The 24,220-nt window shown below is 45.4% G+C and overlaps 1 protein-coding gene across 1 annotated transcript in view; it reads right to left on the reverse strand.

Moving 5' to 3' along the window:
• The window catches only part of adamts7 (ADAM metallopeptidase with thrombospondin type 1 motif 7), a 172,360-nt gene that overhangs the window by 37,620 nt on the left and 110,520 nt on the right, over window positions 1-24,220 (reverse strand). The window contains exons 17-22 of the mRNA XM_090223052.1: window positions 8,846-8,972; window positions 7,889-8,102; window positions 4,191-6,218; window positions 3,538-3,690; window positions 1,468-1,641; window positions 517-663 (exon numbers count right to left, since the gene is read on the reverse strand). Of these exons, the coding sequence (XP_090079178.1) occupies window positions 517-663; window positions 1,468-1,641; window positions 3,538-3,690; window positions 4,191-6,218; window positions 7,889-8,102; window positions 8,846-8,972 (2,843 nt within the window). The remainder of the gene's footprint in view (window positions 1-516; window positions 664-1,467; window positions 1,642-3,537; window positions 3,691-4,190; window positions 6,219-7,888; window positions 8,103-8,845; window positions 8,973-24,220) is intronic.

Consider the following 24,220-nt stretch of genomic DNA (forward strand, 5'->3'; position numbering starts at 1 on the left):
TCCATTCTATTCTACTCTCCCACCTAGGAGTTCCCTTCTATTCTACTCTTCCACCTAGGAGTTCCATTCTATTCTACTCTCCCACCTAGGAGTTCCATTCTATTCTACTCTCCCACCTAGGAGTTCCATTCTATTCTACTCTCCCACCTAGGAGTTCCATTCTATTCTACTCTCCCACCTAGGAGTTCCATTCTATTCTACTCTCCCACCTAGGAGTTTCATTCTATTCTACTCTCCCACCTAGGAGTTCCTATTGCTTTGTTTACAATCCAAAAATTTTTCAATCCTGTATTGTGATTCACGCATTAAAGTCGAAAACAGAACATCTACTACAGCAGAGCGTAAACAATCACGTTGTATGGTTCTGTGATTGTCTGTGATTGTTTGTGTGGGTGCATGTGAGTAGGTACACAATACAATGCAACATTACTGTAAACGAAGGCACAATGGTACATCCTTCACATACACACAACACCTGTAGGCTGTGTTTGTGTGAGCACAGTATGCTTCTCTTACCTGTCCCCAGGAGCCAGTGACCCATTGGGTACAGGGTTGGCTGTTACAGGCCTGGATGTTGCTGGGCAGATGGTCCTCGTCACAGCGATCCTCTTCTGGACAGGTAACCAGACGCTGCTGCTCCCCTCCCCCACACACCTCAGAGCACTGGGAAACACACACACACACTTTTAAGGATAACCATGACTGTGCATAGTGCTTTTCAGACAGTCTCAAAGCACTTAACATTGCATGAGGGTAACTATGTAGGTAACTCCTTATTACACATCAACTATCACTGTGATGATAACCCCTTATTACACATCAACTATCACAGTGATAACTCCTTACTAAACATCAACTATCACAGTGATAACTCCTTACTAAACATCAACTATCACAGTGATAACTCCTTACTAAACATCAACTATCACAGTGATAACTCCTTACTAAACATCAACTATCACAGTGATAACACCTTATTACACATCAACTATCACAGTGACAACTCCTTATTACAAATCAACTACCACAGTGATAACCCCTTATTACAAATCAACTATCACAGTGATGATAACCCCTTATTACACATCAGCTATAACAGTGATAACCCCTTATTACACATCAGCTATAACAGTGATAACCCCTTATTACAAATCAACTACCACAGTGATAACCCCTTATTACAAATCAACTATCACAGTGATAACCCCTTATTACACATCAACTATCACAGTGAATATTACTCCGTATTACACATCCGCTATCACAGTGATAACCCCTTATTACACATCCGCTATCACAGTGATACCCCCTTATTACACATCAACTATCACAGTGATGATAACTTCTTACTACAAATGGAACTGTCACAGAAGATAACAACTATCACAGTGAGAGGTTAGGCATAACTATGGGTAGTAAGGAGAGAGGTGAGGAAAGAAGGAGATGGGAGGAAAGGATGTAACTAACCTGTCCCCAGGAAGAAGAGTACCAGTCCAGGCAGGGCTGGGGTAGGCAGGGCATGCGGGTCACCGGCCGGGTAGACACGGTCTGACAGTGGAAGGGCCGCAAAGGCCTCTGGTCCCTGGTGTCAAAGCACTGGATCTCACGCAGGGTCACCCCACCACCACAGTTCTTGGAACACTGGGGCGAAAGAGGGTGAGAGGGACGGAGCTTAAACAATCCTGTTATAGTGATAAAAAGTTGCTTGATACTATACTGACTGATTTATTATTAATGCATTAATATTCCATTATCCCATCATTGTTATTGCGATACAACATTCCATTATCGCCCCATCCATGAGTTATCGCGATAACATTCCATTATTGTCCCATGCCTGAGTCATGATACAACATTCCATCATCATCCCTGAGTCATGATACAACATTCCATTACCATCCCTGAGTCATGATACAACATTCCATTATCGCCCCATCCATGAGTTATCGCGATAACATTCCATTATTGTCCCATGCCTGAGTCATGATACAACATTCCATTATCATCCCTGAGTTATTGCTACACCATTCCATTATCGTCCCTTCCCTGAGTTATTTCTACACCATTCCATTATCGGCCCATCCCAGAGTTATTGCTACACCATTCCATTATCGTCCCTTCCCAGAGTTATTTCTACACCATTCCATTATCGTCCCTTCCCAGAGTTATTGCTACACCATTCCATTATCGGCCCATCCCAGAGTTATTGCTACACCATTCCATTATCGTCCCTTCCCAGAGTTATTTCTACACCATTCCATTATCGTCCCTTCCCAGAGTTATTTCTACACCATTCCATTATCGTCCCTTCCCAGAGTTATTGCTACACCATTCCATTATCGTCCCTTTCCAGAGTTATTGCTACACCATTCCATTATCGGCCCATCCCAGAGTTATTGCTACACCATTCCATTATCGTCCCTTCCCTGAGTTATCACTACAACATTCCATTATCATCCCTGAGTTATCGCTACAACATTCCCTTAGCATCCCTGAGTTATCGCTACAACTTTCCCTTATCATCCCTGAGCTATCGCTACAACATTCCCTTATCATCCCTGAGCTATCGCTACAACATTCCCTTATCATCCCTGAGCTATCGCTACAACATTCCCTTATCATCCCTGAGTTATTGCTACAACATTCCCTTATCATCCCTGAGTTATCGCTACAACATTCCCTTATCATCCCTGAGTTATCGCTACAACATTCCCTTATCATCCCTGAGCTATCGCTACAACATTCCCTTATCATCCCCGACTTATTGCTACAACATTCCATTATCATCCCCGAGTTATTGCTACAACATTCCCTTATCATCCCCGAGTTATTGCTACAACATTCCCTTATCATCCCTGAGCTATCGCTACAACATTCCCTTATCATCCCTGAGTTATCGCTACAACATTCCCGTACCATCCCTGAGTTATCGCTACAACATTCCCTTATCATCCCAGAGTTATTGCTACAACATTCCCTTATCATCCCTGAGTTATCGCTACAACATTCCCTTATCATCCCTGAGTTATCGCCACAACATTCCCTTATCATCCCTGAGTTATCGCTACAACATTCCCTTATCATCCCCGAGTTATCGCTACAACATTCCCTTATCATCCCTGAGTTATCGCTACAACATTCCCTTATCATCCCTGAGTTATCGCTACAACATTCCCTTATCATCCCTGAGTTATCGCTACAACATGCCCTTATCATCCCTGAGTTATCGCTACAACATTCCCTTATCATCCCTGAGTTATCGCTACAACATTCCCTTATCATCCCTGAGCTATCAATATAACATTCCCTTATCATCCCTGAGTTATCGCTACAACATTCCCTTATCATCCCTGAGTTATCGCTACAACATTCCCTTATCATCCCTGAGTTATCGCTACAACATTCCCTTATCATCCTTGAGTTATCGCTACAACATTCCCTTATTATCCCTGAGTTATCGCTACAACATTCCCTTATCATCCCTGAGTTATCGCTACAACATTCCATTATCGTCCACTCCCTGGTGTGGGGCCTCACCTTGGTCCAGTTCCCTATCCTCCAGGAGGAGCAGGGTCGGAGGTAGCAGCGCCGGGCCGGCACAGGCCTCTTGGTCAGGTCACAGTCAGACTCCAGTCCCGTGCTGCAGACCACCAGCCTCCAGATGGCCCCCAGACCACAGCTAGTAGAACACTGCAACACAAGGGGAGGCAGTGAGGAGTGAACCAGGCATCATTCAATGTCTTGTAATACACTGAGTTGCAGCTCATTCAGATACATAGAGATTAGTCACGGGGGACAAAATACTTCCTCATTCAAAAACCCAACACAATGGAATTACGAGACTGTTCTGTGTTTCTGTACAGAGTGAATGTGGTTGACTTTGAGAGAGAGTGCAAGTCACATTTGATTTCACTGTTAAAACACAGACAGAAAGTGGCATTCACTGTGTCATGACCTGTCGGGCTGATATATTTCCCTGCTGGCAATCTGAAAAGGTCAGAGAGCAGCCATTCAACATGATAGGAGAGTTGGGTTGTTTATGTTGGAACCTGAGGCCAGGGTGACAGTATGTCAGCATATTAAAGGGATGGGGACATTAATAGTGGCACACTGCTGGGCATTGTTCCTCCCACACACTACATTTACACCAGGGAGAATGTGTGGAATGCATAGAGAGTGGTGCAACTCACTGCGCTCCAGTTGCCGGGTCTCCAGAAGGAAGCTGTGGCGTTTGGAGTGGAAGCTGGGCTTGGCACTGGGGTAGGCTCTGGTGTCCACCAGAGTGTGGTGGGAGAATGGGTTGGCAGAGTGAGCATGGCTGGCTCAGAGGACTGGGTGGGGGGCACGGCTGGCTCAGGGGACTGGGTGGGGGGCATGGGTTTCGTGCCATCCTGGGGAGTGGTTGTGGTGACATCCACTGGGGGCTGGTTTGTGAGGGAAGGGTTCATGCCCCTGGATCTCAGCATGGGGGGGATGAGGATCTCATTGTAGTCAATCTCTGACCACCCGTATGGGGAGGGGACTGGAGGGCCCGCATTGGCCCCATTAGATGGAGTTGGCCCAGTCGTGGAGGACTGTGCTGAAATGTCTGTCTCTAACTGGGCTGTGGCTGGCTCTGTCTCTGCTAACATTGACGGAGGTGGAGATTGAGGGTCTCCTTCCAGATGAGTGGAAGGGGGGGAGTCACTTCCAGGTGGAGACTGAGGGTCTCCTTCCAGATAAGTAGTAGGAGGAGAGTCACTTCTAGTTGTTGATGTGCTGTGTTTGATGTTCTCCTGGTTTCCTGAGAGTGAATGGGAAAGAGGTGGGGGAGGAGAGGGTGGAAGATGTGGCTCCTGAGGCACAGGACGTGAGGTCACGGTGAAGTCACTGTCGGTGACCCCTAAATTGACTTCGCTATCAGCTTTGGGCTCAACTTCAAAGTCCTGCTGATCAAAGTCTGGTTCACCAGGGAAAAAGCCATTGTAATCCCCAGTGGAGTCTGGGGCTGGTGGCTCGTATGGAAGAGAGGTGGTTGCCTCCCATTGGGACAGGGTTGTGGTGAAAAAGCTGTCCTCGTATGTTTCAAACTCAAACACAGGTCCTGGGGAAGGTGGATCCAGGGGTGGAAGCGGGCTCTCCTTTTCATCTTGGTAGCCAGGGGATTGTAGTCCAATTGCAGTCTCCTGGTGGGAATTGTAGTCCAAAACACCCACTTCTTTCACCTCTTCTACCATCGTTGTGGGTACGGTGCCATCTTCATAGTCATGGCTGACAGGGGCAGTGGTGGTACATTCGATGGTTGTACCAACATTGCTGTCTTTCACATCAAAAGGAACATAAATGTCAGTGTTTTCATCATCATTTTCTTCACTCTGGGGCCCAGGTGTATTCTCAGTGGTTCCCATGCTAGTGGGCACTGGGCTGGCTGCAGTGCTGAGGTAATGAGGCCAACCAAAATTACCGTTTGTTTCTTTCCAGCTTTGTGAAAACCTGGTCTCTAAAACTGGTGCTGAGGGTGTGGTGGAAACAGGTAGAAAATAGTCCTCTGAAAGGAGTAAATCCTCCTCCTCTCGCTCTACTTCATTAGGTTTCTCCGTCTGTAGTCTTCCATCAATCTCTGCATTGTCCAGGTTAGGGTATTGTGGTTCCTCAACTTCCCTAATGAAAGGAGTCGTCTTAAAAGTGGTAGAAATGGGTGAGGTAGCTGTGGGAGGATCTGTTGTAGTTTCTCTGTAAACATGTTCTTCTGCACTAGAACTTGGCTTAGGCTCCTGTTGTGGATCTGGTCCAGGATCATCCACCAAGTCTTTACCGTTGTTCCCCAAGCCAAAGTCGTAGGAAATGTCCTCGTGGAATTTGATGAAGTTGTAGTCGTAGTAAAAATCGTCCACCGGTACATTGTTTTTGGCTGAGTTGTCAGTAGTCTTGTCAATGTGATTCGGGTGGGGGATGATGTTATTCAGATTGTTAGGGGCCCTTGGCTGAGCTCTAGTCGTACTGTGTTTGGGCAGGGGGTTGGAGTCAGGGATGGAGTTGATTTCGTTGATTTCCTTGCTTGACGAACCACTGCCAGACCAGTCGTTGCTGCCACCGAAGACGTCGATGATCTGAGGACAGTCCTGGAGGTAGCATGGAGTAAGGGAACTGGGATTCTTTCGGGGGTCACAGTCCACCCCTGTGTTTCTGGAACAGACAACCTTTCGGCTCCGCACACCACCACCACACGTCAGCGAGCACTATGGGAGAAGCAGAGGAGGGTCAGATTAGGACAGACTGGTAACTGATCGATAACACAGCTTTATATTTACACCACTGCTAAACACCAGTTAGAGTGCCAACTTTATAAACAACATGGTACTGTACACACCTACTCTTCAGGACCTGTACACACCTACTCTTCAGGACCTGTACACACCTACTCTTCAGGACCTGTAAACACCTACTCTTCAGGACCTGTACACACCTACTCTTCAGGACCTGTACACACCTAATCTTCAGGACCTGTACACACCTAATCTTCAGGACCTGTACACACCTACCCATCAGGACCTGTCCACCTCCTCTACCCTTCAGGACCTGTACACACCTACTCTATCCTTCAGGACCTGTACAAACCTACTCTTCAGGACCTGTCTACCTCCTCACCTCTTCAGGACCTGTACACACCTACTCTTCAGGACCTGTAAACACCTAATCTTCAGGACCTGTCCACCTCCTCTACCCTTCAGGATCTGTACACACCTACTCTACCCTTCAGGACCTGTACAAACCTACTCTTCAGGACCTGTCTACCTCTTCACCTCTTCAGAACCTGTACACACCTACTCTTCAGGACCTGTACAAACCTACTCTTCAGGACCTGTCTACCTCCTCACCTCTTCAGGACCTGTACACACCTAATCTTCAGGACCTGTACACACCTAATCTTCAGGACCTATCCACCTCCTATACCCTTCCTGACCTGTCCACCTCCTCTACTCTTCATGACCCGTCCACCTCCTCTACCCTTCCTGACCTGTCCACCTCCTTCCTCTACCCTTCCTGACCTGTCCACCTCCTTCCTCTACCCTTCCTGACCTGTCCACCTCCTTCCTCTACCCTTCCTGACCTGTCCACCTCCTCTACCCTTCAGGACCTGTCCACCTCCTTCATCTACCCTTCCTGACCTGTCCACCTCCTCTACCCTTCCTGACCTGTCCACATCCTCTACCCTTCAGGACCTGCCCACCTCCTCATGACCTGTCCACCTCCTCTACCCTTCCTGACCTATCCACCTCCTCTACCCTTCAGGACCTGTCCACCTCCTCATGACCCGTCCACCTCCTCTACCCTTCCTGACCTGTCCACCTCCTCTACCCTTCATGACCTGTCCACCTCCTCATGACCTGTCCACCTTCTCTACCCTTCAGGCCCTGTCCACCTCCTCTCCTCTTCAGGACCTGTCCACCTCCTCTACCCTTCAGGACCTGTCCACCTCCTCTCCTCTTCATGACCTGTCCACCTCCTCATGACCTGTCCACCTCATCTACCCTTCAGGACCTGTCCACCTCCTCTCCTCTTCAGGACCTGTCCACCTCCTCTACCCTCATGACCTGTCCACCTCCTCTCCTCTTCATGGTGCTCATAAGAGTTTTCACTTACAATTAAGTTCGTATACATTTGAATTAGGTTATACATAGTGTGTTAGCTGCTTCCTCAAAATCTTTCCCATGTCTACTCCACTCAAATATCGTGGAACCAGAGTTAAACTAGCCTCTGTTTCAACTTGTACTCCCAGTGCAGAAAATTCAGCATTTTCCACATTAAACAAGACGAGACCAGATGTTCCTTTCCTTCCTTAGCCTCTCCCTTCTCTGTGTGAGTCACTGCTGGAGCCGTATCACATTCCCCTGAATGGCCTCCTCACCTCAGACCAGTTGCCTGTGGACCAGTCCGCGGGGCAGGGGACATGAGTGTTACAAGGCGCCGCTGACTCAGGCCTGGGTATGTGGTGACATTCAGAGGGCTGCAGGGCTCTGTTCTCCTCCAGACCCACGGCCTGGATGCACAGCACCGTCCTCTTGGCCAAGCCCTTCTCACCGCACGTGGCCGAGCACTTCTGCCACTCGCCCACCCACCATCTGAATGGAATGGTCACGAAGAAAGACAGACAGAAAGTGTAATGTGTGTGTGTGTTTATGCGTAGTGCATGTTTGAGAGGGTGTATTCTTTCTGGTGTGTTAATTATTCAAATATTTTTTTTACCCCTTCCCCCTCCCTCCCCCCCAATTTCGTGGTATTCAATTGGTAGTTATGGTCTTGTCTCATCGCTGCAACTCCCGTATGGACTTGGGAGAGGCGAAGGTCGAGAGCCGTGCGTCCTCCGAAACACAACCCAACCAAACCGCACTGCTTCTTGACACAATGCCCACTTAACCCGGAAGCCAGCCGCACCAATGTGTCGCAGGAAACACTTGGCGACCGTGTCAGCGTGCACTGCGCCCGGCCCGCCACAGGAGTCGCTAGAGCGCGATGGGACAAGGACATCCCTGCTGGCCAAACCCTCACCTAACCTGGACGATGCTGGGCCAATTGTGCGCCGCCCCATGGTTCTCCCGGTCGTGTCCAGCTGTGACAGAGCCTGGACTCAAACCCAGAATCTCTCTAGCAGCACAGCTAGCATTGCGATGCAGTGCCTTAGACCACTGCGCCACTCGGGAGACCTTTCTGGTGTGTTTATGAACGCATGTATGATTTGTGTGTATGTGCGTGTGTGTGCATGTACGTGTGTGTGTGTTTACAAAGGTGTGTGTGTGTGAGAGAGCATGCAAGCCCTACAGTGGGTCTTGTCCCAGTATAAATCTGGTCCTGGGGGAAAACTCACATGGCTGGGCAAAGCTCCTCATTGCAGCTGGCTCGTTTATCGTCAGGACGGGTCGTCGGGTCACAGTAGCCCTCTTCTACTATCCCAGAGGTCCTCTCCACACAGTGAACAATCTGTCGCTGGACACCTGGAATTCCAGAAGGATACACAGGAACAGCTGTTAGAAACACACACACACACACACACACACACACACACAGAAAGACCCCCCAAAACACACAGAAAGACCCCCCAAAACACACAGAACCCCCCCCTCTCCCCCCAAACACAGAAAGACCCACACAGATTCTAACACAGTATAACAGAGACAGACAGACATGTATACTTCATACACACACACACACACACACACACACACACACACACACACACATCCTTTAAACCCCCTGTGCTCCTTTGAGACCCCTCTTTCAGTCACTGAGATCTCTTCTTCTAGCCATGGTAGCCAAAATAATGGGCAACTGGGTATTTTTATACATGACCCTAAGCATGATGGGATGTTAATTGCTTAATTAATTCAGGAACCACACCAGTGTGGAAGCACCTGCTTTCAATATACTTTGTATGCCTCATTTACTCAAGTGTTTCCTTTATTTTGGCAGTTAAATGTTGGTTGTAAACTCAAAAGGTGGTGAAATGCAATATTGTGTGCTAGCTTGTGAGGCATGCCAGAACACTGAATGCTTCCTAGTTAGTTGAGAACGACTGACTCAACAGCCATGTCTGATATAACCAGTAAACTCAATGCTTCCTAGATAGTTGATAAAGACTGACTCAACAACCATGTCTGATATAACCAGTAAACTCAATGCTTCCTAGATAGTTGATAAAGACTGACTCAACAGCCATGTCTGATATAACCAGTAAACTCAATGCTTCCTAGATAGTTGATAAAGACTGACTCAACAGCCATGTCTGATATAACCAGTAAACTCAAAAACTCAAAAACTCAGACACACACCAAAGCACCCAGACATATCCTCAGACACGCATCAAGCAGCAGGTCTCAGAACAGAAACTCACACAGGCATGAACACAAGTCAAATGTTTCTACAGTTTAAGATACATTACTGATTAATAGCTTTCAAAGCAGATTCCTACAGTAAATGTTGGTCAGTCAACTGAGTTGCAGTAAACACATCTACAATGCATTTGGAAAGTATTCAGACCCCTTGACGGTTTCCACATTTTGTTATTCTAAAATGTATGAAATAAAATAAAATAAATCCTCAGAAATGGTAGAGTGGCCAGACGGAAGCCACACCTCAGCAAAAAACATGACAGCCCGCTTGGAGTTTGCCAAAAGACACCTAAAGATTCTGACCATGAGTAACAAGATCTCTGGTCTGATGAAACCAAGATTGAACTCTTTAGCCTGAATGCCAAGCGTCATGTCTAGAGGAAACCTGGCACCATCCCTAAGGTGAAGCATGGTGATGGCAGCATCATGCTGTGGGGATGTTTTTCAGCAAAAGGTAGACTAGTCAGGATCAAGGGAAAGATGAATGGAGCAAAGTATAGAGAGATCCTTGATGAAAACCTGCTCCAGAGCGCTCAGGACCTCAGACTGTGGTGAAGGTTCACCTTCCAACAGGACAGCAACCCTAAGCACACAGCCAAGACAATGCAGGAGTGGCTTCGGGACAAGTCTCTGAATGTGTTTGAGTTGCCAAGCCAGAGCCCGGACTTAAACCCGATCGAACATCTCTGAGAAATAGGAAGATAGCTGTGCAGCAATGCTCCCCATCCAACCTGACAGAGATTGAGAGGATTTGCAGAGAAGATTGGGAGAACGTCCCGAATACAGGTGTGCCAAGCTTGTAGCATCATACCCAAGATAAATCAATGCTGTAATCGCTGCCAAAGGTGCTTCAACAAAGTACTGAGTAAAAAGTCTGAATACTTAAGTAAATGTGATATCAGTTATTTAATTAGAATACATTTGCAAAAATGTCTAAAAACCTGTTTTTGATTTGTCATGATGGGCCATTATGTGTAGATTGATAAGGGAACTATTTAATCCATTTTAGAATAAGGCTGTAACGTAACAAAATGTGGAAAAAGTGAAGGGGTCTGAATACTTTCTGAAGGCACAGTATATCCAGTAATTACAAGACCATAGACTGGGATCTGGATGCTCTGGAACCACTCATATGTCCCCACAGGCATTATGGGGTGTCAAATTACCACTGCAATTCAATTCTGGAAACATGGATGATTATTAAAAGACTGAATATAAATGAATGTTAGGCTAATACATTATACTGCTATTCACTTTAGAACGTGTCATTCTTAATGATGAATTATAGACATTACTATACATTTTATACCCAGCAATATTAGGGTTACTTGAGATTTTGCAAAGGTAGTTACTGTAAGTCAATGTTTACAGCAGTTTAAAACACAAAGAAATTTCTAATGATCCTCAAACTTCGGTCTAGCAAGCTGGGACTTGTCTGAATGGAGAACAGAAACTTTATTGTCCATCTTTGTCTCCTGCTCGACTCACAGCTCCCCGAGACAACATCCCTCACGTCACACCTCATGGCCAGAACAAGTCTCAAATCTAGCGAACCGCTGTGAGGAGACAAGACAAGAAGGAAACCCCCTGAGGGGGCGAGACCAATTTATCTGTTCCTCTCATCTTTCTCCCCGTCATTAGCCTCTACTCCCCCTCAGGGCTTCCAACCCATCTGAGCAGGGGCCCACCTCTCACCTCTGCTGGTCCTTCCTGCATGGGCCAGTGAGATGGCTTTGTCTGCTAGCTGACATACACCGTGACTGACAAACCCTGGCAGAGGGAGGGGGAGGCACAGCAACCCCTGGGAGGGGGAGGCACAGCAACCCCTGGGAGGGGGAGGCACAGCAACCTCTGGCAGAGGGAGGGGGAGGCACTTCAAACCCTGGGAGAGGGAGGCACAGCAACCCCTGGGAGAGGGAGGTGGAGGCACAGCAACCCCTGGGAGAGGGAGGGGGAGGCACAGCAACCCCTGGGAGAGGGAGGGGGAGGCACAGCAACCTCTGGCAGAGGGAGGGGGAGGCACAGCAACCCCTGGGAGGCACAGCAACCCCTGGGAGAGGGAGGGGGAGGCACGGCAACCCCTGGGGGAGGGAGGGGGAGGCACGGCAAACCCTGGGAGAGGGAGGGGGAGGCACGGCAAACCCTGGGAGAGGGAGGGGGAGGCACGGCAAACCCTGGGAGAGGGAGGGGGAGGCACGGCAAACTCTGGGAGAGGGAGGGGGAGGCACGGCAAACCCTGGGAGAGGGAGGGGGAGGCACGGCAAACCCTGGGAGAGGGAGGGGGAGGCACGGCAAACCCTGGGAGAGGGAGGGGGAGGCACGGCAAACCCTGGGAGAGGGAGGGGGAGGCACGGCAACCCCTGGGAGAGGGAGGGGGAGGCAGGCAAACCCTGGGAGAGGGAGGGGAGGCACAGCAACCCCTGGGAGAGGGAGGGGGAGGCACGGCAACCCCTGGGAGAGGGAGGGGAGGCACGGCAAGCCCGTGGGAGAGGGAGGGGGAGGCTAACAGAGACGTAGATTAGAGGGATGTTCAGGAGCATGTCTGATGTATTAATTAGGTGAACCACAGGTCCCTCACATAATGGATTCTGCAGAATGAAGCTCACAACATTTTGCTCGTAGCAGTATGTTGATAAAAGAAATGTATATCTACACTCCTACGCGGCTTGAATACAACCCCTGGGCTTTCCTGGGAAAGTCAGAACAATGACCTGAAGGGTGGGAACCAGTCATTTTATACTCAGAACTCACCAGGTGTAATGCACTTAAACTTGTGAATACTGCATAAGATATCGTAAACGGACCCCTGCTATGATAGGAAATGAAACATTCAGTGACCACTATAGTAAACTATCATGTTCTGATATGATAAACACAGAGCAATGCCAATCTCTATTTCAGATTTACTCCACTATAATTGGGGAAAGAGGGAACTACTTATCCAGACAGTCTAAACGAGGTTACATTGCGCCAGAGACAGAATATGTCATCTACACTGAGTATACAAAACATTAAGAACACCTGCTCTTTCCATTACATACACTGACCAGGTGAATCCAGGTGAAAGCTATGATCCCTTATTGAGGTCAGTTGTTAAATCCACTTCAAATCAGTGTAGATGAAGTGGAAGAGATGGATAAAAAAATTATTTTTAAGCCTTGAGACATGGATTGTGTATGTGTGCCATTCAGACAGTGAATGAGCAAGACAAAAGATGTAAGTGCCTTTGAACGGGGTATGGTAGTAGGTACCAGGCGCACCGGTTTGTGTCAAGAACTGCAAAGCTGCTGGGTTTTTCACACTAAACAGTTTCCAGTGTGTATCAAGAATGGTCCACCACGCAAAAGACATCTAGCCAACTTGACAATTGTGGGAAGCACTGGAGTCAACATGGGCCAGAATCCCTGTGGAACGCCTTGTAGAGTCCATACCTTGTCAAATTGAGGCTGTTCTGTGGGCAAAAGCAGGTGCAACTTAATATTAGGAAGGTATTCCTAATGCTTGGTATTACTCAGTTCATATTTAATCTGAAATCTGTGTGAACACAAGTCACTTGGCAAAGCTAGGACATCAAGTCGACGAGGTGCAAAGACAGTCTTCCAAGGCAAGGCAATGATCTCTTGAAAGGCCATTTGGCATAAAAGTCATCTCTGCTATCCACATCAGTTTATATGGGATAATCTAATAACAAACCAGAGGAGAGTCAGAGAGTACTGTGTACAAGCAGACTACAGTCCAACTACAGTAGGAGGCATGTCATCAGCCGCCTACATAGAAATACCAAGAATTCACCACGGCTCAGTATTCCAAAGAAGAAAGCCATTAAGCCATCATGGTTATAACAGAGGACAAAGATGCTTCAGGATAATGACATCACAGTTCGGTGCGATTCTTTAGAAAAAAATAATTGACTTAGTCAAAGATACACTTTAGTAGAGCCATTCAGCTACAGTTATTGTAATTGCTTTTTTTTGTCCTTGTTATAATGAAAAACAGCATGCAATGTGGGGTCGTTGAATTAAAGTTGAATTAAATAGATTTGTTAGTTTTGTGACGTTACTTTTTATCATCTAAATTCCTATATAAAAGGGCACAGGGGGGCAGTGTGTTGAGCACTGAATGATAAAGTAAAGAAATAGGTTAGTCTGTGTAGTGAAATGGAAGGAAACAACTTAACATTCTTCAGGCAAGAAGAATGATGCCAGCACACACACATTAAATATCCTGCATTTGTGAAATTCAAATCGAGCCTCCAATCTCCAGAAGGCTAAATTTTTTTGAACCCACTTATAGTTAAATTGCAATACTCCTATGAGTACCCGCTAAAGAGACAGGCTCTTAGTCACTTCAAGATTGTTCATAGAATTTGAAGACTGTATAGAGAAGCAAGACCATCTGTGCTCAAATTCCAACCTCAAATGGCCTAAAACTGAATTAATCGCAGAGGCGTCTCATTTAATACGGGAGGTCTCTTGTGAATAAAAAGATGGTGCCTGAGCAGATGTCAACACATCGGAATTTGGTGCAGCTTGTTACCAGGGTAGGCCTCATCCTGCATTAATCTATACTGCTAAATGGTCTCTCCAAACCCATGATTTACAGTGGGATGTTAATTGTCCACATGTTGCCTTCCATGGCAGAAGATTCATTGTAGACAATTGGTCATCATCATTATACTATAGGAAAAATAAATCACAAACAGAAATTCTAATAAGTATTCCGAGGATTATTTTCCACTAACTTGCCCATTCAAATCAAATTTGACTTGTCACACACGCAGAATACAACAGATGTAGACCTTACAGTGAAATACCAACAATTCCGTTTTAAGAAATAAAATAAAAAGTTAATCATTAAAGAGCAGCAGTAAAATAACAATAGAGAGACTATATTTAGAGGGTACCGGTACAGAGTCAATGTGTGGGGGCACCGGTTAGTCGAGGTAATTGAAGTAATATGTACATGTAGGTAGAGTTATTAAAGTGACTATGCATAGATAATAACAGAGAGCATCAGCGTAAAATAGGGGGGGGGGGGGCAGTGCAAATAGTCTGGGAAGCCATTTGATTAGATATTCAGGAGTCTTATGGCTTGGGGGTAGAATCTGTTTAGAAGCCTCTTGGACCTAAACTTGGTGCTCCGGTACCACTTGCCGTGTGGTAGCAGAGAGAACTGTCTATGACTAGGAAGGCTGGAGTCTTTGACCATTTTTAGGTCCTTCCTCTGACACTGCCTGGTATAGAGGTCCTGGATGACAGGAAGCTTAGCCCCAGTGATGTACTGGGCTGTACACACTACCCTCTGTAGTGTTATGCTGTCGGAGGCCGAGCAATTGCCATACCAGGCAGTGATGCAACTCGTCAGGATGCTCTTGATGGTGCAGCTGTAGACATTTTTGAGGATCTCAGGACCCATGCCAAATCTTTTCATTCTCCTAAGGGGGAATAGGCTTTGTCGTGCCCTCTTCACGACTGTCTTGGTGTGCTTGGATCATGTTAGATTGTTGGTGTTGTGGATGCCAAGGAACTCGAAGCTCTCAACCTGTTCCACTACAGCCCCGTCGAGGAGAATGGGCGCGTGCTTGGTCCTCTTTTTCCTGTAGTCCACAATCATCTAATTTGTCATGATCACGTTGAGGGAGTGGTTGTTGTACTTGCACCATACGGTGATCAGGCCTACCACTATTGTGTCATCGGCAAACTTAATGATGGTGTTGGAGTCGTGCCTGGCCGTGCAGTCATGAGATATTCTTAGGTTTTGACCTTAAACTCATTTAATAAACGAGTGAACAAAACAAAAAAGGGTCGTTCCATGAAGTCTAATTTGTAATTATCTTTGTGAATTCAGCCACATCATGCCAGTCTTCAATCATAGTAATGAATGACACATGCACTCAGAGGCATACAGATGCCCCAACTGGCATGAGTTATTCCAATTTAACACGTACAAAATCCCAAGTTGTCATCTCGTCTCCAAATTCTAAAACTGGACTGCACGCCTGGTAGACAGTGAATCGCAATGCTGTGGTCAATACCAAATAAGTAATTAGCTGCTCCTCTAGACCAATCAAAAGTTGGGAACCAGTGAGGCAAGACTGAGGTAATTTCGGATCTTTTTTGGCCCCTTTTTAAACCTGGGATCAAACTCTGAAGGAGTTTAAACACAGCATATACAAGCATTTACAGGAGAGAGCCTACAGTACATTACATAAGCCACAACTAATGATAATGAACAATTTGTCTTTCCTCCAGGGTGGGATTATGAAGATTTATACTTGGAGTATTGGCAAAAGTCCTATATAAACACTGGGCCTATTGGGACTGCCCTAGACACGCTGGGCAGAAACTCATTTTCTATGAGAAAGATGAGATGAATACTAGCAGCATGTTGTTCACTTCTCCCCAAGCTAAGGGGGATCCTCAGCAATGATCACTGAGAACATCTAAACAGTGGGGTGCTTCAGTAGTTTTGTTTTCTTCATACTGACTTACATGCCCCACATCTGTGAAGACTTTCAGAAGTTCAATAGCCTGACTACAAGATGCTGCTCTCTCTAAGCCCTAATGCAGAGTACCAAGGAACTTAAGCAACCTCTTCCTCAGTCCACGTGGGGTAAGTCAGGCTGAAAGTGAACAACATTAGCATTCTGTGCGATCATCACTTATCAGGAAAGATGCTGGTTGAGTAAATAGCAAGCAGAGCAGACACTGAAAACAATAACCAACTATACTGAACAGAAATATAAAACGCAACATGTAAAGTGTTCCATTCGTACAAAAATCGTCTTTCTCTCAAATCTTGTGCACAAATTTGTTTACATTCCTTTAAGTGAGCATTTCTCCAAGATAATCCATCCACCTGACAGATGTGGCATATCAAGAAGCTGTTTAAACAGCATGATCATCACACAGGTGCACCTTGTGCTGGGGACAATAAAAGGGCACTCTAAAATGTGCAGTTATTTTTCACACAACGCCACAGATGTCTCAAGTTGAGGGAGTGTACAATTGGCATGCTGACTGCAGGAATGTCGACCAGAGCTGTGGCCAGAAAATTGAATGATCATTTCTCTACCATAAGCCACCTCCAACATTGTTTTAGAGAATTTGGCAGTACGTCCAACCGGCCTCACAACCGCAGACCACGTGTAACCACACCAGCCCAGGACCTACACATCCGGCTTCTTCACCTGCTGGATCGTCTGAGACCAGCTACTCGGACAGCTGATGAAACTGAGCAGTATTTCTGTCTGTAATAATGCCCTTTTGTGAGGAAAAACTCATTCTGATTGGCTGAGCCTAGCTCCCCAGTGGGTCGGCCTGGCTCCCATGTGGGTGGGCCTATGTCTCCCAGGTGCACCCTTGGCTGCGCCCCTGCCCAGTCATGTGAAATCCATAGATTAGGGCCTAATTCATTCATTTAAATTGACTGATTTCCATATATGAACCGTAAGAGGGTAAAATCGTTGAAATTGTTGCATGTTTGATTTATATTTTTGTTCAGTATAGAATAGGTCCGGTCTGATTCAGAGTGATCAAGACAGCTCTCTCTCAAGTGTCTTGAGTATCTACTCAACAAATAATTGCAGCGAATTGAAAAGGAAAGAATAAACAGTGCATCTGTCTTGACAATGCCAGATTGGAAATATAGCCCCCCCCCCCCTCCCCCTCCTTAGTAGCTCTGACTTTGCTGATTGCCACTTTGAGGAAAACCTGTACTTACTATGACTGTGATATGTGGTTGTCCCACATAGCTATTTTCAGATGAATGCAACTGTAAGTCTCTCTGGATAAGAATGTCTGATAAATGACTAAAATGTCAAAATAAACATATTCATCAGCTAGCAAACAATGCATTATGGATGAAAACCCCCAAGAAACAAATAACAAAATAAACCATATTCACAAGAAGCCGTCAGGGAGTAATATTTTGGGGCACCTGCTGTCTTAAAAATGCCCTTTAAACAGTTACGCAATGCTCTCATTATTGCATTATCTCTCCCGTCACTGGCTAGGGCAAATGTGCCCTATATCCTGAGGTAGAGAGTAAATGCTACAAACACATAACAGATAGGACAGTTGACACCGGAATATCTGTGAAACATTTGCATAATGCAAGCACACAAGAGTGGGGTCAGATAACCCCTTTGACCTCTGGTTGCGTTGCAGACAAAGGACTAATTGAGACTTTTCTACTCGGGGACATAGATACTCTGAATAACTCAAAGGACACACACCCAGTCTTGGCTGACAGACTGCTCTGAATACCTCTCAAAGGACACATACCCAGTCTGGGCTGACAGACTGCTCTGAATACCTCTCAAAGGACACATACCCAGCCTTAGCTGACAGACTGCTCTGAATACCTCTCAAAGGACACATACTCAGTCTTGGCTAACAGACTGCTCTGAATACCTCTCAAAGGACACACACCCAGTCTGGGCTGACAGACTGCTCTGAATACCTCTCAAAGGACACATACCCAGTCTTGGCTAACAGACTGCTCTGAATACCTCTCAAAGGACACACACCCAGTCTTGGCTAACAGACTGCTCTGAATACCTCTCAAAGGACACATACTCAGTCTTGGCTAACAGACTGCTCTGAATACCTCTCAAAGGACACATACCCAGTCTTAGCAGACAACTTCAGTACGACAAGAGGCTGGACATCAAACATAACCTAACCTTAGTAGAATCTTATCCATTTAGTGGTCTGCCATTGCCTGTAAAATATCATAAAAAAGTGTATGTAGCCTTCCATGTCCCTTATATAATTGCAGCATAGGACTATACTGTAACACTGGAAACACTGAAAAGACATTGATTGTTAACTGTAAGTGGATGGGACAGGCCCACTGGAACTCATTAATATGCCAACTGCGAGAGCTTCCAGGAAGAGACTGAATAAATACAGAGGCTCAAGCCAAGTACAGATGTTGGATGTACACTACCATTCAAAAGTTTGGGGTCACTGAGAAATATCCTTGTTTTTGAAAGAAAAGCACTTTTTTTTTGTCCATTAAAATAACATCAAATTGATCAGAAATACAGTGTAGACATTGTTACACTCCTGTGTTCCAATGGCACGATGTGTTAGCTAATCCAAGTCTCAATGTCAACAGTGTAGAAACGACTCTGGGATGCTGGCCTTCTAGGCAGAGTCGCAAAGAAAAAGCAATATCTCAGACTGGCCAATAAAAAGTTTAAGATGGGAAAAAGAACACAGACACTGGACAGAGGAACTCCGTCTAGAAGGACAGCATCCCGGAGTCGCCTCTTCACTGTTGACGTTGAGTCTGGTGTTTTGCGGGGTACTATTTAATGAAGCTGCCTTGTTAAAAGTACATTTTCTTTCCTCGTTAATGCATTTGAGCCAATCAGTTGTGTTGTGACAAGGTAGGGGGTGGTATACAGAAGATAACCCTATTTGGTAAAATACCAAGTCCATATTATGGCAAGAACAGCTCAAATAAGCAAAGAGAAACGACAGTCCATCATTCCTTTAGGACATGAAGGTCAATCAATCTGGGAACATTTTAAGAACTTTGAAAGTTTCTTCAAGTTCAGTCCCAACAACCATCAAGAACTATGATGAAAATGGCTCTCATGAGGACCGCCACAGGAAAAGAAGACCCAGAGTTACATCTGCTGCAGAGGATAACATCATTAGTTACCAGCCTCAGAAATTGCAGCCCAAATAAATGCTTCACAGAGTTCAAGTAACAGACATCTCAACATCAACTGTTCAGAGGAGACTGCGTGAAATCCGGCTTTCATGGTTGAATTGCTGCTAAGAAACCACTACTAAAGGACACCAATAAGAATAAGAAACTTCCTTGGGCCAAGAAACACGAGCAATGGACATTAGACAGGTGGAAATCGTTCCATTGGTCTGATGAGTCCAAATGTGAGATTTTTGGATCTAACCACCGTGTCTTTGTGAATAGGTGAACGGATGAGTAGGTGAACGGATGATCTCCGCATGCGTGGTTCCCACCGTGAAGCATGGAGGCGGAGGTGTGATGGTGCTTTGCTGGTGACACTGTCTGTGATTTATTTAGAATTCAAGGCACACTTAACCGGCATGGCTACCACAGCATTCTGCAACGATATGCCATCCCATCTGGTTTGCCCTTAGTGGGACTATCATTTGTTTTTTAACAGGGCAATTACCCAACACACCTCCAGGCTGTGTAAGGGCTATTTGACCAAGACGGAGAGTGATGGAGTGCTGCATCAGATGACCTGGCCTCCACAATCACCCGACCTCAAATTGAGAATGTTTGGGATGAGTTGGACCGCAGAGTGAAGGAAAATGTGGGAACTCCTTCAAGACTGCTGGAAAAACATTCCAGTTGAAGCTGGTTGAGAGAATACCAAGAGTGTGCAAAGCTGTCAAGGCAAAGGGTGGCTACTTTTAAGAATCTAAAATATATTTCGATTTGTTTAATAATGTTTGTGTTACTACATGATTCAGTATGTTATTTCATAGTTTATGTCTTCACTATCATTCTACAATGTAGAACATAGTAAAAATAAAGAAAAACCCTTGAATGAGTAGGTGTGTCCAAACTTTTGACTGGTACTGTGTACACACACACCTCTTGATTTTATCCATATTTTGCTGCGTTAGTCTTATTCTAAAATGGATTAAACTGTTTCCCTCACCACAATCTACAATCAATACCCCATAATGACAGAGCAAAAACAGTTTTTTACACATTTTTGCTAACTTCTACAATTTTTAAATGTAAATTTTGCATTTGCATAAGTATTCAGACCCTTTACTCAGTACTTTGTTGAAGCACCTTTGGCAGCGATTACAGCATTGAGTCGTCTTGGGCATGACACAAAGCTTGGCACACCTGTACTTGGGGAGTTTCTCCCATTCTTTTCTGCAGATCCTCTCAAGCTTTGTCTGGATGGGGAGCATCGCTGCACAGCTATTTTCAGGTCTCTTCAGTGATGTTTGATCGGGTTCAAGTCCGTGCTCTGGCTGGGCCACTCAGAGACTTGTCCCAAAGCCACTCCTGCATTGTCTTGGCTGTGTGCTTAGGGTTATTGTCCTGTCGGAAAGTGAGCCTTCAGCCGCAGTCTGAGGCCCTGAGTGCTCTGGAGCAGGTTTTCATTAAGGATCTCTCTGTACTTTGCTCCGTTCATCTTTCCCTCGATCCTGACTAGTCTCCCAGTCCCTGCCGCTAAAAAACATCCCCACAGCATGATGCTGCCACCACCATGCTTCACCGTAGGGATGGTGCCAGGTTTCCTCCAGATGTGAAGCTTGCTATTCAGGCCAAAGAGTTCAGTCTTGGTTTCATCAGCCCAGATAATCTTGTTTCTCATGGTCTGAGAGTCCTTTAGGTGCTTTCTAGCAAACTCCAAGTGGTCTATCATGTGCATTTTACTGAGGAGTGGCTTCCGTCTGGCCACTCTACCATAAAGGCCTGATTGATGGAGTGCTGCAGAGATGGTTGTCCTTCTGGAAGATTCTCCCATCTCCACAGAGGAACTCTGGAGCTCTGTAAGAGTGACCATCGGGTTGTTCGTCACCTCCCTGACCAAGGACCTCTTCCCCCAATTGCTCAGTTTGGCCAACCAGCCAGCTCTAGGAAGAGTCTTGGTGGTTCGAAACTTCTTCAATTTAAGAATGATGGAGGCCACTGTGTTCTTGTGGACCTTCAATGCTCAGAAATGTTTTGGTACCCTTCCCCAGGTCTGTGCCTCCACACAATCCTGTCTCTGAGCTCTACGGACAATTTCTTCGACCTCATGGCTTGGTTTTTGCTCTGACATGCACTGTCAACTTTGGGACCTTATATAGACAGGTGTGTGCCTTTCCAAATCATGTCCAATCAATTGAATTTAACACAGGTGGACTCCTATCAAGCTGTAGAAACATCTCAAGTCTGATCAATGGAAACAGGATGAACCAGAGCTCAATTTCAAGTCTCATAGCAAAGTGTCCGAATACTTAAAGGTATATCTGTTTTTTATTTGTATTAAATTTGCTTTTCACATTGTCACATGTGTAGTTTGATGAGGGAAAAAAATAACTAACTTAAAAGATGTGCTATGCAGAAATCGCTCTGCCCTTTCCTAGTTGCTAAAATTCTAATAGTTCGCCTAATTTCAGTTTATGTGACAAAACAAGCAAGTGTAGAGAATCATTGTACCATCTAAGCCGTTGTGAAATATATTTGACATAACCAAAAATATTGTATTTTCAGCTGTTTGAAGCTGATGTACAAAACCGAAAGTAAAATACGCAAAAACAAAACGAGAAGCATAGAAATAGCACATAAAGAACAGTCCTGCAGCTTCTCAGACTTGCCTCCAATGAGAATGACAGATCTATAACTCCTATTTCTATATCAATTTTATCCGGACGCCCAAAAAGTTACATATTGCAGCGTTAACCTTTGGATCTGCCGGCTGAATATCCATTTCCTAAATCATAGCCTTCACTGCCATTCAGAATAGTGATTGAATAGTCAATATTCAGTGACATAATTAAATAACCAGTTCGGCCAGAACAGTATTTATGCTGCAGTCAAAAGCTGTGGATGTTTGTGGAGTCTGGTCATCGCCCTCTGCTCTCCTGGCGATTAAGCTGCGACTCTCTCCATTGCAATGCCCTCCTAACTTCAGAACACCACTGTCAGGACACCGCTGTTAGATAGGTGGCAGAAAGAAAAGGAACAGAAAGTTTGGGAAACTTCTTCCAAAACCTATTTCAGTGAGTCAGCCAGCCATGATGCAGACAGATGGTCTTATTCCTAGAGGCACTCTTGGGAAACCGAAAGAGTATCAGCCCACAACATTGCCTTTTGCTTTAGTTCCCCTTGAGTGCTCTGTCGTTTGGCTAAAACCATTTGGGACTTGGATGCAAACCATTTACCCTTCATTCTAATTAACTCAATACGTATCCAATCGGAAAGTCATACTGCGTTTCAACATGGCACCTTTGAAAGTGGCAGTTACACATTAGCAGACTTGTCTTGGACGAAATGGCCAATTAACTTTCTCCCTTTGGAAAGGCCAAAAGTATCCCTTTACACGGTTTGAAAATGGCAGATTTGGACACCAATAAGTGCCGAAATTAGAAGTCAGTGGCTGTACAGTAACATGCTATACATGACGTCAGAGCTCAGTGGCTGTACAGTAACATGCTATACATGACGTCAGAGCTCAGGCTCTCCGCTTCACAGCTGTTGTTTTGTTTGTCGTTGTTGTCTGAGTAAGGGAAATGCTGTCAATTAAGATGACTCAATGTATTTTGAAAGTTGAGAATCATAATGAAATACAAGCAAGCCAAACACCTCTGACTCCAGATGTGCACTTCATATATCTATTAGTTTTATGATATGTAGTGTCAACATTTAGGATCACTATGTCTGATGTAGATGTTATGGCATTATACCCCGGGTTGCCCTGAACAGAATGAGCCTGTGTTTGTTGTATTGTAAAGAAAATGTTCCATGGACCACGCAACTGAATGCACTCATGACTCCATTCTATGTGCACCAAAATGACCACCTGCTTCTCTGAATTGCCGTGTGAAAGCCTAATACTGTAAGATCATATTTTATCATTTAGCTAGTCATGTTGGCAATAGAAGCTTTCAAATGATGTCCACCTGACCCAGATCGTGATTTTTAATGGATCGTGTTTGAATCGTTTAGACAACAACAGCAATTGTGTGAAGGCGCGGATGCTGGGCCGTGTTCCAAAGAGTGTGTGTTCTAATTCCTCATTGACACAGCTAGGAGAGATCACAAAGCACCTCATAGTTGAAGACTGAGTCATAAACGTGTGTTGAAATAACTTAGGAACTGTGCACCCTTTGGAGAGGTTTGTGGCCACTTGGAGACGCCAATTAGACTTCTCACTCAAACTCCTGTCATTATTGTGTCTTATGTTGCACCTTCCCCAAATTCTCCAAGAATATTCTTATGTTACTGACTGTATCCAGAGCATTTTCAGATTTCGTTTTGAACAAATGCGACAGAAAAGTACAAGTTAATTTAAAATGCACATCGAATCAACAGTGTAGTGTTTGGATTCAGTCTTGTGTTTGGTGAACTGTTTTGTCCTCACCTTTAGTCTAATAATGTTCCCATAAATGCCAAACTGTTCCCTTTTCATTGCTACCATGGTTGTGCATTCCATATTTCTTCTGTGAGAAACATTTCAATGTAGCCCTCTCCATACAGGCCAATTCCCAGGAGTGTAAAAGGATAGGCGATGCAGAGGTTACTTCTCATAAGTCATAGAATCCTTGCAGCATATCAGTTTTCCACTCCATTTGACAGGGTCTTTTTTAAGGCAGTCAATGTAATTACTGAATTACTAC

The sequence above is a fragment of the Oncorhynchus mykiss genome, chromosome 26 (assembly GCF_057628025.1).
Source record: "Oncorhynchus mykiss isolate SJ-2025 chromosome 26, ASM5762802v1, whole genome shotgun sequence".
Taxonomy (NCBI): Eukaryota; Metazoa; Chordata; class Actinopteri; order Salmoniformes; family Salmonidae; genus Oncorhynchus; species Oncorhynchus mykiss.